At 38.1% G+C, this 13,975-nt stretch overlaps 1 protein-coding gene across 1 annotated transcript in view; it reads right to left on the bottom strand.

Annotated features, from left to right (window-relative positions):
• RARS2 (arginyl-tRNA synthetase 2, mitochondrial) overlaps positions 1 to 13,975 on the bottom strand; it is an 85,841-nt gene that overhangs the window by 25,735 nt on the left and 46,131 nt on the right. Inside the window, exons 7-8 of the mRNA XM_012444217.3 lie at positions 12,859 to 12,942; positions 8,855 to 8,931 (exon numbers count right to left, since the gene is read on the bottom strand). Of these exons, the coding sequence (XP_012299640.2) occupies positions 8,855 to 8,931; positions 12,859 to 12,942 (161 nt within the window). The remainder of the gene's footprint in view (positions 1 to 8,854; positions 8,932 to 12,858; positions 12,943 to 13,975) is intronic.

Below are 13,975 nucleotides of genomic sequence, written 5' to 3'. Positions count from 1 at the left end.
TAGTACATTCTAAGCAGAGAGTACCTACGTGACCAGCTCTCAACAAAAACCTTGGACATGGGGTATCTAATGAACTTTGCCAGTGGACATTTCATAGGTATTCTCATAATTTGCTGCTGGACATATTATGTGTACCCTGTGTGACTCCACTGGGAAAATCCAGAAATCTAGAAAGTTTGGCTTCCTCTGAACTTTACCCCATATGTGCCTTTTTCCTCTGCTGATTTTGCTTTGTATGCTTTCACTGTAATAAATCATAGCTACAAGTAGGACTATGCTGAGTTCTGTGAGTCCTCCGAACAAATCACTGAATTGGGGTGGGAAGGGGTGATCTTGGGATACTTGACACATACAAAAAACTGATGTCTATGTAGTCCTATTAGTATGTCCAGAATAATATGTACAATGCCAGTTAGAAAACAAAGAAGATTTTGGTAAGGTTGGGAAAACAAAGAGGTAAGATAGTAAACTGCAGACTTCTTGACTTTTGAATGACCCAGCCATTGACACCTGCTTAATTCTACAGATGTTAAAAACATAAATATATATTCACAAATGGTTTTTTATTCTGTCTCTCACACATATGCACATGTGCACACAAGTTTAAGTAAGCATATGAAAAATGTCCTTATTTTCACAAAAGACTTCTTTTTTTTTTTTCCATAAAGCCTTTCTCCAGGGTGAAGTTTTTTGTTTTTAAATCTAGGACTTTAAACTCAAATAGCCAAACATTTAAAAATCTACTATGCATTCAAAATAGAGATATGACTATTTTACAAAAAACTTCACCAGAATCTTCTCTTTCTTAAAAAATAGAAATTAATACAAAATAAAAAGCCCTTCTTAACATGTGAATATTCTGAGTATTTCTGCAATATGTAGTTATAAAACAAACATTAGTGAAAATCAACTGACACTATCAAACAGAAGAACTTTAATAAGCACTTCCCAATATACTTGTAAATGCACAATATAAAACTATACAGTTACCATGAACCTTTTCTACCCTTGGAAAGGATGCATTTTAAAGATACCTCCCTTTAAGGCTAGATTTAGACATAAAGAAATAAAAAGGCAATTTTAAATTTGGGTTTGATAATAAGAAGCATGGCTTAGTAAAGTTTTTGAGGATGGAAGCACAATTTTTCTTTTAAAACACACACACACAAAAGTTCTGTTTCCATTAGGGAATAAACTAAATGTCTCAGACTTCCTTAAAGGAATATTAACATTCCCTTTCCACTATTTCTAGATGTTGGGCCTGCCAAAAAGCATAATATTTTATTTTCAATTTAACTGAGATAATTACAGTAAGCTCTTGGGCTGATCTGCCCAAATATAAAGAACTAAGCATGAAATTAAAAGTAGTAGGATAAGCCTTTCTTATGCCTTTAAACTTGATCCTAGAATATCATTAGCCACATGGGCTGAGTTTAACTCTTTACTGTGGGGCTCTAACCCCACTTCTAGCCATGCTTGTCTTAGAAATATTGAGAATAACTGCTAAGGATGGTTAGCAAATTTTAGAAACCATAGACCCTTTTATCATATATTTATGTCATCTATCTTAAAATGCACTGAATTTTTACCCCATTGTTTAGAAAAGAACATGTAAAAATATTCATGATTATAATTTGAACAACTTCATTGTTTAATGTTGTTTCATGCCTTGATCAGAAATTTCTTAGAGAACTGCTAGTTGATTCCTAATATTAAATGAAAATTAAAGACATTCAAATGAGTTTATATAATTAAAACTGAACATATCAATACTGCAAACAGTTAACAATAAAGCCAAAATGTGGCAGGTAAAAAAAAAATAACTAATTTGAGCTAATTCATGAGTTATCAAATTTCTCCTCCTTAATACATTATTTGAAGCATACGACTGTATTTCACCTTCTTTTCATCTTTTAATATTTGGAATCTCTTTTTACTCTGTGTACATACATAACCATATTCACGATATTTTACATCTTTATTCAGGGACGATAATTATTAACTCCTCCTAGATCACCGCACACTAGCACATAATAAATGTTAACATTTCTCATGCTGAAAAAAGTATTTTTTGCACATTTCAATGGTGTCAGATATTTACTGAGCTATTAATGTGTACTTTGTCCTTGTTAGGTATTCAAAACTCATTCTAAGAGGAAGACTAAGAGGACAATGAGACACTGTAGTATTGTCCCAAACAAGCAGAGAGATGGTAGAAAGGCAAGCAGTGTTGGGAAGGGACAGCAAGGAGCAATGGCCAAGTAGAGAAACTGCTAGGATAGAGGAAAGGAGAATTACCTGGATTGGGGAGGAGATGGGGATTTCCAGGAGGAGCACAAGGTAACAAGCCCCTGGGGTGGCGCAGACCCTCAGTGGGAAATGGTTCATGGTGTGTCTACATAGCGACCTGGACTCTAGGCCAGTGGACAGGGAAAGGACCACCAGCTGATGTCCGTCAAACAAGAAGAGCTGCATGCCTCCAAGCGTCATGTAGGCTGGGATACTAAACATATAAAAGACCAGTATGCACTGAAGACATGAAGAATCCTCTAGGACTGTCCTACGAAGCACAAAAGAGCCTGGGGAACTTTGTGTGATTTGGGAAGTGGGAAATCCTTAACAATGACTTACACTGACTCTTACCACTCTCAAAAGTGATGGCTGAAATCAGATTTTCTTACGCTTATAAGAACTATTTCTTACATGTAAATGTCATAGAGGAGCAAAATTCATATTAGCCATAACAATAACATTCCCTGGAAAAAAGAAATGTAACCTAACCAATGATGAAATTTTGAATGCAATTTTTCATAAAATAAAAACTTCAACTGCACAAATATCCCTACATATGACAAGAATTGATTTAGTCTTGAATTATTTACTTAAAGTTGAGAAATTGTTTGGTGACTCTAAAGTTAAAAAAAATCGTCTCTTGAGGAACAGATACTACTTCCATGTTTTTAAAAATGAGAGCAAGTAAACAGTATCACTCATTAAATTGGTGCTTTGATCTTGTCCTATTTTTTTAAATACGTTTTGCCTTCTGATATGGAAAGCTCAGAGTCAAAGCTATTATATAATATTACCTAGTGATATATTAACCCCTGACTTTCTATTTTTCTTTTATTAAACACTCATCACTGTAATTACCTTAAATCCTTTTAGAAGGGGCAAGGTAGAAATACTGAAATAGAACTTTGGAGGTCATTTTGAACTTAAGAAAAAATTTAAACTATTTGTGTTATTATGTAACTTTTGTTTTTGTTTTTTGAGAGACAGAGTCTCGCTCTGTCACTCAGGCTGAAGTGCAGTGGCATGATCTCGGCTCACTGCAAGCTGCGCCTCCTGGGTTCAAGTGATTCTCGTGCCTCAGCCTCACAAGTAGCTGGGATTACAGGCATACACCACCACACCCAGCTGATTTTTCATATTCTTTTTTTTTAAGTAGAGATGGGGTTTTGCCATGTGCCCAGGCTGGTCTCAAACTCCTGAGCTCAGGCAGTTTACCTGCATCAGCCTCCCAAAGTGCTAGGATTACAGGAGTGAGCCATCGCACCCAGCCTATGTAACTTTTTAAAATATCAGTGCTAGGATACAGGCTAATGCATACTTTATTGGCATGATATTTATCTCTTTTGAAAGGCTGCCCTTATATTTCATTGTCTGTGGTTACAAAATCCATATTAATAGGCAATATGCAATGAGTCAAGTTCTATTAATAAAACCTTCTGTAGCAAAAAAAAGTGGTTATATAGGCTTAGAAATACTGTTTTAGATATTAAGGTCTATTCAAATAGTTTAAATCTAGAAGAAAGCCTAAAAAGTTACTTTTAAAAGTATTATTAAAATAGGTAAAAGTAAATGATGACACCCACATATCCATGATTCAGATTTAATACTTATTAACTTTCACCGCAAGAAATAACTTTTCGGCTGGGCACAGTGGCTCACGCCTGTAATCCCAGCACTTCGGGAGGCCAACGTGGGCAGATCACAAGGTCAGGAGTTTGAAACCAGCCTGACCAACATGATGAAACCCTCTCTGGCAAAAAATACCAAAAAATTAGCTGGGCATGGTGGCGCACACCTGTAATCCCAGCTACGTGGGAGGCTAAGGCAGGAGAATCACTTGAACCTGGGAGGTGGAGGTGGCAGTGAGCCGAGATCACGTCACTGCACTCCAACCTGGGTGACAGAGCAAGACTCCGTCATGGAAAAAAAAAATTACTTTTCAATGTAAGTGGAAAGGTTTTTTTAACGTATTGTCCAAAGCTTATTGCAAATGTTTTCCTGAATCACTGAATGTGAATTCTAAGTAAAAAATATATTAGCTTTTTAATAGCCAATTCACAAGGGAAGAGGGAACTATAAACAAACTACTTCCCTGTTTTGTGATCAAAAGAAAAAAAATTAGAATAATTAACAAAAAAATTTCAAATGCTGGCCAACAAAAGTCCTAAGTCCATGTACAAAACAACCAGATGTCATGGGAAAAGAATGCTATTAGATACAGAGAAAAACCAGTAGTGAAGCATATGCACCAAAACGGAAATGCAGTAAATGACTGTGGGTGTTATATATTTTCATCAAAGAAATTCTGAAACTATCAAATAAAATCATTTCCAACCTGGCTGAGAAACTGAATATACTGATACTGATTATAGTATAATTTAGAGAATACTAATCACAGTACAATTTAAAGGAAGGCAGGACATAAAATCTGCTACTAGATGGCCTAAGCCAAATTTAAAACAAATATGCCAGAATGTTGAAAGTGCCAGAACGAAACTACTAATTATGTACCTGGTATAGCAACTCAGGGGATGAAAGAAACAAAAATGCTAGGTACACAATTAAACCAGTGGAAATCAATGGCTCATAAAGGCATTCTACAGTGCGGGTATGGGGGCACTCACTTGCATAGAACACTCAAGAGCCAGCATACCTGTGCCAGAATCCAGGGTTTGGCCCTTGGTTTCCTCTGCAGTAAACTGCGTTAACAAACTAAGTTAAATTCTGACAAATGGTAATTAGTGTATCCTACAATAGTTAATTATTTCCTGGACAAACAATACATTTTATATTCCACAATTTCAATATAATTAGAGAAGGGGGCAAAAGAACTATAAGAGTAAATTCATTCAGACATTTACTGCAAGTCATAGTATTTAAGGTTGTGGATAAGGAAGATAAGGAAAACGTGGTTCTTCCTCTCAAAGAGCTCATTGCTAACTACAGCTTGATAAGGAAAAAAAACAAGTGTCCGACCAAAGTTTTGAGAAAACAGATTTTCACAAATAAGAAAGAGTAAATGCAGATCATCTTAAAGTTTTTCTTCCAGGAAATCAGCCAATATTATTTACCAATACACCAAGCACTTTCCAAGCTTAGGATCACTATCGCTGACTTTCTGGTCACCTGTTCTGGTTACCAGAAATAACGATGGGGCAGAGAGTCTGTATTACCACCTAAGCCGTCTGGGACACTGCAGGGCATGCAAAGGCATCTTTCAGTTAGTAAATAAATTCAGTTGTTGACTTTCAGATTTTCTTTTAGGAGCAGAATAACATCATTCATTAATATTTGCTTAAAGTTAAAAAAAAATTCCTCATTTATGCTAACAGTTTTTTTGAAAGTAATCCAAAGTAGCAAATGTAATTTTAAAATGCAAACTGAGTCTATAAAATTAGCATAAAGATATAATAACCTGGAGGCTGCCATTTTAGGCTTTGAATGTTTTCTGTCCTACAAAAGGAGAAAGAAAAGAGCAAGTGAGTACTCTAATGGTCTTGTCTTCTACTACAAATAGCAAAGTGCAAGTATCTGACTTGCCTTCTTTTATCTTTAAATGCAGTTGCCAGGGAGTCTACTAGGCAAAAGAACACTAATGAAAACAACACCATTATTACTCAACTTTTTAATTATTCATAGAAGTACCCTGTTGACCTTATTCCTTCCTTATGTGTACCCATCAGTAAACAACCTCTAACACAGATGTTGACCTTCCACTATTTTTTTTTTTTTTTTTTTTTGAAACGGAGTTTTGCTCTTGTTGCACAGGTTGGAGTGCAATGGCACGATCTTGGCTCACTGCAACCTCTGTCTCCCAGATTCAAGCAATTCTCCTGTCCCAGCCTCCTGAGTAGCTGGGATTACAGGCATGCACCACCACACCCAGCTAATTTTGTATTTTTAGTAGAGACAGGGTTTCTCAATGTTGGTTGAGCTGGTCTCGAACTCCTGACCTCAGGTGATTTGCCTGCCTCAATCTCCCAAAGTGCTGGGACTACAGGTGTGATCCACCATGCCCAGCCCACTATTTTTGAGTGTCTAAAGGCAAGAAATTATATTAAACTACATAGAAATAAATACATGCTTAGGTTTCCATGGTACTTGAAAACAGATTTTACTGAAATATTTAAAATACTGTACAGTCTCGGCAACATAGTGAGACTTCACCTCCACAAAAACCCCAGAAAACCCATACCTATATTTGGCCAAGCACAGTGGCTCACATCTGTAATCCCAATACTTTGGAAGGTTGCAGTGGGAGGATCAACTGAAGCCAGGAGTTTGAGACTTGCCTGGACAACACAGCAAGACCCTATTGCTATTTAAAAAATAGGCTGGGTATGATAGCTCACACCTATAATCCCAGCACTTTGGGAGGCTGAGGTGGAAAGACTGCTTGAGCCTAGGAGTTCAAGACCAGCCTGGGCAACACAGGGAGACCCTGTCTCTGCAAATAATAACAAAATTAGTTGGGTGTGCTGGTGTGCGCCTGCAGTCACAGCTATTTGGGTTGCTGAGGTGGGAGAATCACCTGAGCCTGGGAAGTCAAGGTTGCAGTGAGCCCTGACTGTGTTACTATACTCCAGGCTGGGCAACAGAATAGACCCTGTCTTAAAAATATATATATATATTAAAAGATAAAAATACAATGTCATAGAAAACAAAGGTTTACTATTTGCAGAATTACATAAAAACTTTTGAAGTGGGGCAGAAGAAACATAACATAAAAAAAATAACTCTCATGTGTCATACTGCACTCTATGCTGCAATCGATGGATGATACAAGGTCTCCAAGCTGGTATTTGTATTTTTGGCATCATAGGGTGTCTATGTGAGCCTGTATCTCATGAAAGGTTTGTTAAGCTTGAGGTAACATTATTCAAATGTAAAAATAAATAAATAAATACAGGAAAAACTCCAGGCACTAAGGGAACATGCTTTACTTATAGACAATCATAAAGAATTATTAATTTTTAAATTCCTGCCTATCAATAAAACTCTTAATGGGAAAAAGATGAAGTCTTTTGGTTAACATGATAAATCAAAATGCAGTCATTTTAGAGTGCAGTACAGGCATGGACTCTGGGAAAAATGGCAAACCTTTGAAGGTCTTTTAGAATTAGAATATGTTTTTGTTCAATTTAACTGCAAAGCAAGCTGCAGGGGAAAATCATGTAACAGAAAGGAAAATGATGAAGCACATTGTGGCTTTAGCTGGAGAAGTCAAGCATTATTTTCACAAGTGCTGTTTCTCACACATAGGCAGAACATCTTTAGTCTGATCCTCTCATCTGTCACCAACATGGCTGACATTGTATCTATATTTCCATTGTAAGGCCCAGAAACAGCAAAGATAACAACAGGGACAATGAAGGGAAACACATCCCTGGAGATTGTTTGGACAGGAAGGGCTTTATTAATAAACTTCAGGAAGAACTGAAGATAAAGAAGCAAAGTACCCAAGGGACTAAATGAAATAGAGTAGATGGGCATTCACCCTGAACAAAAGCCAGGAAAATGAGGTGAAAGATATAAATGGAAAAAGCACACACAGTTTCAGAGAGAAATACACATGCCGTCCCCCACACCAGAAAAAGAACAAAAATATTCATACTTTTCAAGTCTAATTGATATATAGTTATTACCATGAAAAAAGCTACAGTACATATTAACTGACAGAAAATTGAGAAATTTGTGTTGAATCATTATCTTCCATGTTTATTCTAAAAAGATTCTACACCTGAAGAAATACTGTCCCAAATCAACTAAAATAGCATTGAAAAAAATCTCAGATTAGGAAACAAAAAGAATAATCTAGTAAAATAAGTGCAACATTTTCTTTCATTCTGAGACAGGGTCTTGCTCTGTTGCCCAAGCTGTAGTGCAGTATCGTGACCACAGCTCACTGTAGCCTTGAACTCCCAGGGTCAAGCAATCCTCCTGCCTCAGTCTCCCAAGTAACCAGAACTACAGGCACAGGCACTGTGCCTGGCTAATATTTTATTACTTCGTGGAGGCTAGGTCTCACTATGTTGCCCAAAATGGTCTTGAACTCCTGGTGTCAAGCAATCCTTCTGCCTTGGCTTCCCAAAGTGCTGGGACGCAGGTGTGAGACCAGCCAAAAGCAACAATTTCAATTAAGTTTTGGTTCCTGTTTTAAAGAACATATTTTTTTAAACCTCTGGAGGTCAGGTGCGGTGACTCATTCCTATAATCCCAGCATTTTGGGAGGCAAAGGTGGGTGGATTACCTGAGGTCAGGAGTTCAAGATCAGCCTGGCCAAAATGGCGAACCCCACCTCTACTAAAAATACAAAAATATACTGGGTATGGTGGCACACGCCTGTAGTCCCAGATACTTGGGAGGCTGAGGTATGAGAATCGCTTGAACCTAAGAGGCGGAGGCTACAGTGAGCTAAGACTGTGACACTGCACTGCAGCCTTGGCAACAGAACCAGACCCTGTCTCTAAATAAATAAATAAATAACCTCTGGGATTAAAACTATGTTACCAAGCTGCATAGAACTCTGAAAACAATTTGAAATGTTTTATTGCCAACTTACTTCAAAGAGATGCTGTAAAGGATTGGACTGCAGTTTTTCTTCATAGCCAAATAGTTGGAAGCCAGTTCCCAGAAGACCTACCATGATAATCCGTAAATAAAAATCATAAAGTTGAACAATAGAGAAACGGCATGACAGGGAATAGGCATAATTCCATAAAAAGAGCAACCTGGCTGGGCGCAGTGCCTCACGCCTGCAATCCCAACACTTTGGGAAGCTGAGGTGGGCGGATCACCTGAGGTCTGGAGTTCGAGACCAGCCAGACCAACATGGAGAAACCCCGTCTCTACTAAAAATATAAAAAAATTAGCTGGGCATGGTGGCACATGCCTGTAATCCCAGCTACTTGGGAGGCTGAGGCAGGAGAATAGCTTGAACCTGGGAGGCAGAGGTTGCAGTGAGCTGAGATCACGCCATTGCATTCCAGCCTGGGCAACAAGAGTGAAACTCTGTCTCAAAAAAAAAAAAAAAAAGAAAAAAAGAAAAAAAGAGCAACCTGTCATAATTATGTATCCTGAGAACTATTTTTTTTTTTTTCAGAGATGAGGTTTTGCCATGTTGGCCAGGCTGATCTCGAATTCCTGACCTCAGGCGATCCACCCACCTTAGCCTCCCAAAGTGCTAGGATTACACTGCGCCCAGCCGTATCCTGAGAACTATTACAAAACACACTTTTACCTTCTATGACCCCATAAACTGACACGAATCAAATTCAATATATTTAACCATGAATTCAACATACTGAATAGATCACTGAAATTAAGCTCATAGAAACCAACAGGTTATGAGCACATCAAAGGTAGACTCTAGGACTAATTTATCTTTGTACTAACAGTGCTGAACACCTCCCTAGTAGATGTTAAAAACTAAACATTTATTAAGCAGCTACTCTGTTGAAGTGACATCATAATGCTAGTCCCTAGGCACTCAAAATTTATTTAAAAAATTGATGGAAAGTGATTTCAAACTTTCTTTTTAAACTTGTATGTATTAATGCAAAGACAGCAATGGTTTTGTTGTTATATTAGTTCTTAAACAAATAATTGGAGGAAAACAGCAAAAGGTAAAACTTGGAACATCCTTGATTATTTCTCAGGTTCAAGGTAGCCAAGCAACAAAATTCCTTAATTTGATGGTGTTTAATTTTTTAGTCTTTGATGATAAATTCAGAGTTCAGGGATAGTGTTAATTTGAACCTATTAACAACAACAACAACAAAAAACCAAAAACTAACTAAGGCTTGTAAACTACAAATTAAAATTCCCAGTACAGTCTGGGAGTATATAGACTCTTCAGGTATTCTGCATAAAGATGATCATAATTTCCATTTGAAAAAATACATGCAGCCTGGGTCAAAAGCAATATTAATTTTATTGGCCAGGTGCAGTGGCTCACACCTGTAATCCCAGCACTTTGGGAGGCCGAGGCAGGGGTATCACAAGGTCACGAGATCGAGACCATCCTGGCCAACATGGTGAGACCCTGTCTCTACTAAAAATACAAAAATTAGCTGGGCATGGTGGCACATGCCTGTAATTCCAGCTAAGTGGGAGGCTGAGGCAGGAGAATTGCTTGAACCAGGGAGTTGGAGGTTGCAGTAAGCCGAGATCACGTCACTGCACTCCAGTCTTGCATCAGAGCAAGACTCTGTCTCAAAAAAAAAAAAAAAAAAAATTACTGGCTAGACATGGTGGCTCCCAGGACTTTGGAGGACCGAGGTGGGAGAATCACTTGAGGTCAGGAGTTCGAGACCAGCCTGGCCAACACGGTGAAACCCTGTCTCTACTAAAAATACAAAATTAACTGGGCATATTGGTGCATGCCTGTGATCCCAGCTACTGAGGAGGCTGAAGTAGGATAATGACTTGAACCCGGGAAGCAGAGGTTGCAGTGAGCTGGGATCGACAGAGCGAGACTCCGTCTTGGAAAGAAACACAACAACAACAACAACAACAACAATTTACTTCTATAATTATATCAATTACCAAGCTTCAGATCTAAAAGGGTTTACTGATACACATTTTTCTATACAAGGTTCAGTAGTAAGTGGGATGTGACTGAACACAGGACACAGGAATATACAATACTTTGGAACTTAGGAACAGGAAGGATGATTTAAGCTCTATGCACTTTCAAGCAAGAGCAAATGTGATTATGATTCAGGGTATTGGGAGCAGACTGTGGAAAGATGCTCAGTGTTCCAAAACACAAAAATGGGAAAAGTAAAGGCCAATTCCATTTAACATTCAGCCTAATACATTTTCAAAACCTAATTCTGTGCTTAGAAACTGCCAACTTTCAAATGGGGATCGCTGAAACAGCAAAATTAGGATTCTTTACAATGATTATTATAATGGAAATGTTGACAGATCATTAACCATAGCAGTCCTTTAGAGAAAAAACTGCTATAATGAAATCCTGCAGCTAAAATTTAATGAATACCCTAATCATATATTTGCTAATGCCTGTGAAATGTCTAAATCGGTCAAACTAATAAAAAGCAATGCCATCTATTAAATCTGACTGTTGAGCCTAGGGCCTAGGCCTCTGACTACCAGCTGTTGTGAACTACAAGTTGATTTTTTAAATGCAGGGCATGTATTCTGATTCTTCCACAGTGAATAGTAAGAGTACTGTTAACAGGTTCAAGGTCTACTCTTCTTGGAGTGCCTCTTATGTGCCAAGCATTGTAGATATAAAAGTAAGTCCACGCCTTCAAGGAACATGCCTAGTAGGGTAGAGAAGCACACAAATAAGAATATAAGACAGAAGCCTTACCATATTTGAGTAGAGCTGGATACTAGGAAATTGGTAATGTGAGAAGATGGGCAAGGGTGTGTTTGTGTGTCAGAGAATGCTTTATAGAAGTGATACTAGAGCTGTTTCTTGAAATACACATGGGGGTAACACAAGAGATTTTTTTAAGGTTTGTATTTCACATGTTACCCTGTTCTTCACCACCATAACAACTTCATTTATCTTGCCCTCTCATACCTTGATGACTGGTTTACATGAGTTAGAAATCATTCTGAGTAAACTCATTATATGGGAGATAATTTGTGGTACTTAACAGTCTGGATCTCACTTCTCTCTTTTTCTCTTGATGACTGGTTTACATGAGTTAGGAATGGTTCTGAGCAAACTCATTATATGATAGATAATTTGTGGTACTTAACTGTTTGGTGTCCTCTCTTTTTCTCTTTTCCTTTTGGACTTTCCCCACCCCACTCCTATCCTTCACCATACAGTTAAAGGGGAAGCCAAAGTACTATCCTTTATCTTCTGGGCCACAGGCTATGATATAATAGTGGATCCTCTTCATGTAGGATGGTCCAGGGAGGCTGGATGTCCTTAGATTTAAAAACGGCAGGGCTGTGGTTCAGAAGGGTATATACTCACTTCTATATTTAACTAATAAAAGCAGGTAATTTCTCTTTATTAAAACCACAAAAGCCCATATATCAGGTCTTACTCTGGATTTTTTTTTTTTTTTTTGAGACAGGGTCCCGCTCTGTCACCTACGCTGGAGTGCAGTGGTGTGATCATGGCTCACTGCAGCCTTGACCTCCTGGGCTAACAGGATCCTCTTACCTCAGCCTTCTGAGTATCTAGGACTATAAGGGCATGCCACCATTTCTGGCTAATTTTTTTGTATTTTGTAAAGACAGGGTTTCGCCATGTTGCTCAGGCTGGTCTCCTACTCCTGGGCTCAAGTGATCCACCTGCCTCGGCCTCCCAAAGTGTTGGTGTTACAGGAGTGAAACACCATGCTTAGCCCAGGTCTTCTCTGACTGTGTGAAGTTACCTTTCCCAAAGGTAACTTGTGTGATGAGAATTACTCAAATAAATAGAAGATTTTATGCAAAAGAGCCATTAGAAAAAAAAAAAAGGTAGGACTTACTACTTTATCCAATGGGCTTCTGCCTATATTCTGTACAGAAGATAAAAGTTTTTAAAATTAAATTTTACAATGAAATGAAAAATAAAATCTCAAGGGTACTTACCAAACTGCATGCCCCAATCACCAAGGTAATTTATTCTTATTACTTGATGTCCTAAAGCTTCTTTGAGATTTGCTATAAAATTTCCTAGTAATCAATAAAATATACAGTTTCTCATTCTTGTTATCCATTTTTGACATAAGAACCATGTACTTCTCTATTATCAAAGCATACGTAGAAAATTCTTTTCAGAAAATTTACGAACTCAATGATTTTTACTAAAACATTCATCATTGTGTTTTCATATATGTTATGGAAAGGGAGTAAGAAATTACTTGTAGAACAGTTATTCCAAAGAATCTCACAATTTTCACAGTAAAAGGACTTTCATTAATGTTATTAATAGCAGTTGAAGACACATGTTAGAGTAACTGCTATTCTAGTCAATTCCAAGGACAGAAAAAAAAAATTGGCTGGCAGTGGCGGCTCACATCTGTAATCCCAGTACTTTGGGAGGCCGAGGCAGGCAGATGACCTGAGGGCAACGTGGTGAAACCCTGGTCTCTACTAAAAATACAAAAGTTACCCATATGTGGTGTCAGGCACCTGTAACCCCAGCTACTCAGGAGGCTGAGGCAGAAGTGCTTGAAGCCAGGAGGCAGAGGTTGCAGTGAGCCGAGATCTCGTTACTGCACTCCAGCCTGGGTGACGAGCAATACTCCATTTCAACAACAACAACAACAACAAAATCCCAGTAATTAACATGAAATATATAATTTGTCTGTGCCCTAAGAACTGAAGCCTCACTGTTGTATTTTCCTTGTTTTCTAAATAGTTCATTCTATCTCCTTTTAATCACTAATATCTATCCTCTGCATGCCTGCTCCCTAACAGCAAGTGAATCTAAGGCCTTCACTTTCCCATACTGCTGATGCTGGTTTCACACTAAACATCGATTCCGCTTTCCTTCTTGTGTGCCCTCATCTACTGCCAAGGCTAAACCTAAAAAGTACAGCTCCCAGAGTCTCTTGTGGTTAGAGTTTCAGAAGTCGTCTAGGTTTGGGCAATCAGATACAGTCTGTGTAAGATTTGGAAGGGGAGCTACTTCTTTTTTATGGCAAGCACAGTTGTGGAGGCTTTGTTTTTTTTGTGGCACCATGAACAGAGGTCCTAGTATTCT

Source organism: Aotus nancymaae, unplaced genomic scaffold (genome assembly GCF_030222135.1).
Source record: "Aotus nancymaae isolate 86718 unplaced genomic scaffold, 86718_ANA_hifiasm-v0.15.2.pri h1tg000040l, whole genome shotgun sequence".
Lineage (NCBI taxonomy): Eukaryota > Metazoa > Chordata > Mammalia > Primates > Aotidae > Aotus > Aotus nancymaae.
Note: the sequence above shows the minus strand (reverse complement) of the source record. Positions and strands in the feature narration are given on the sequence as shown.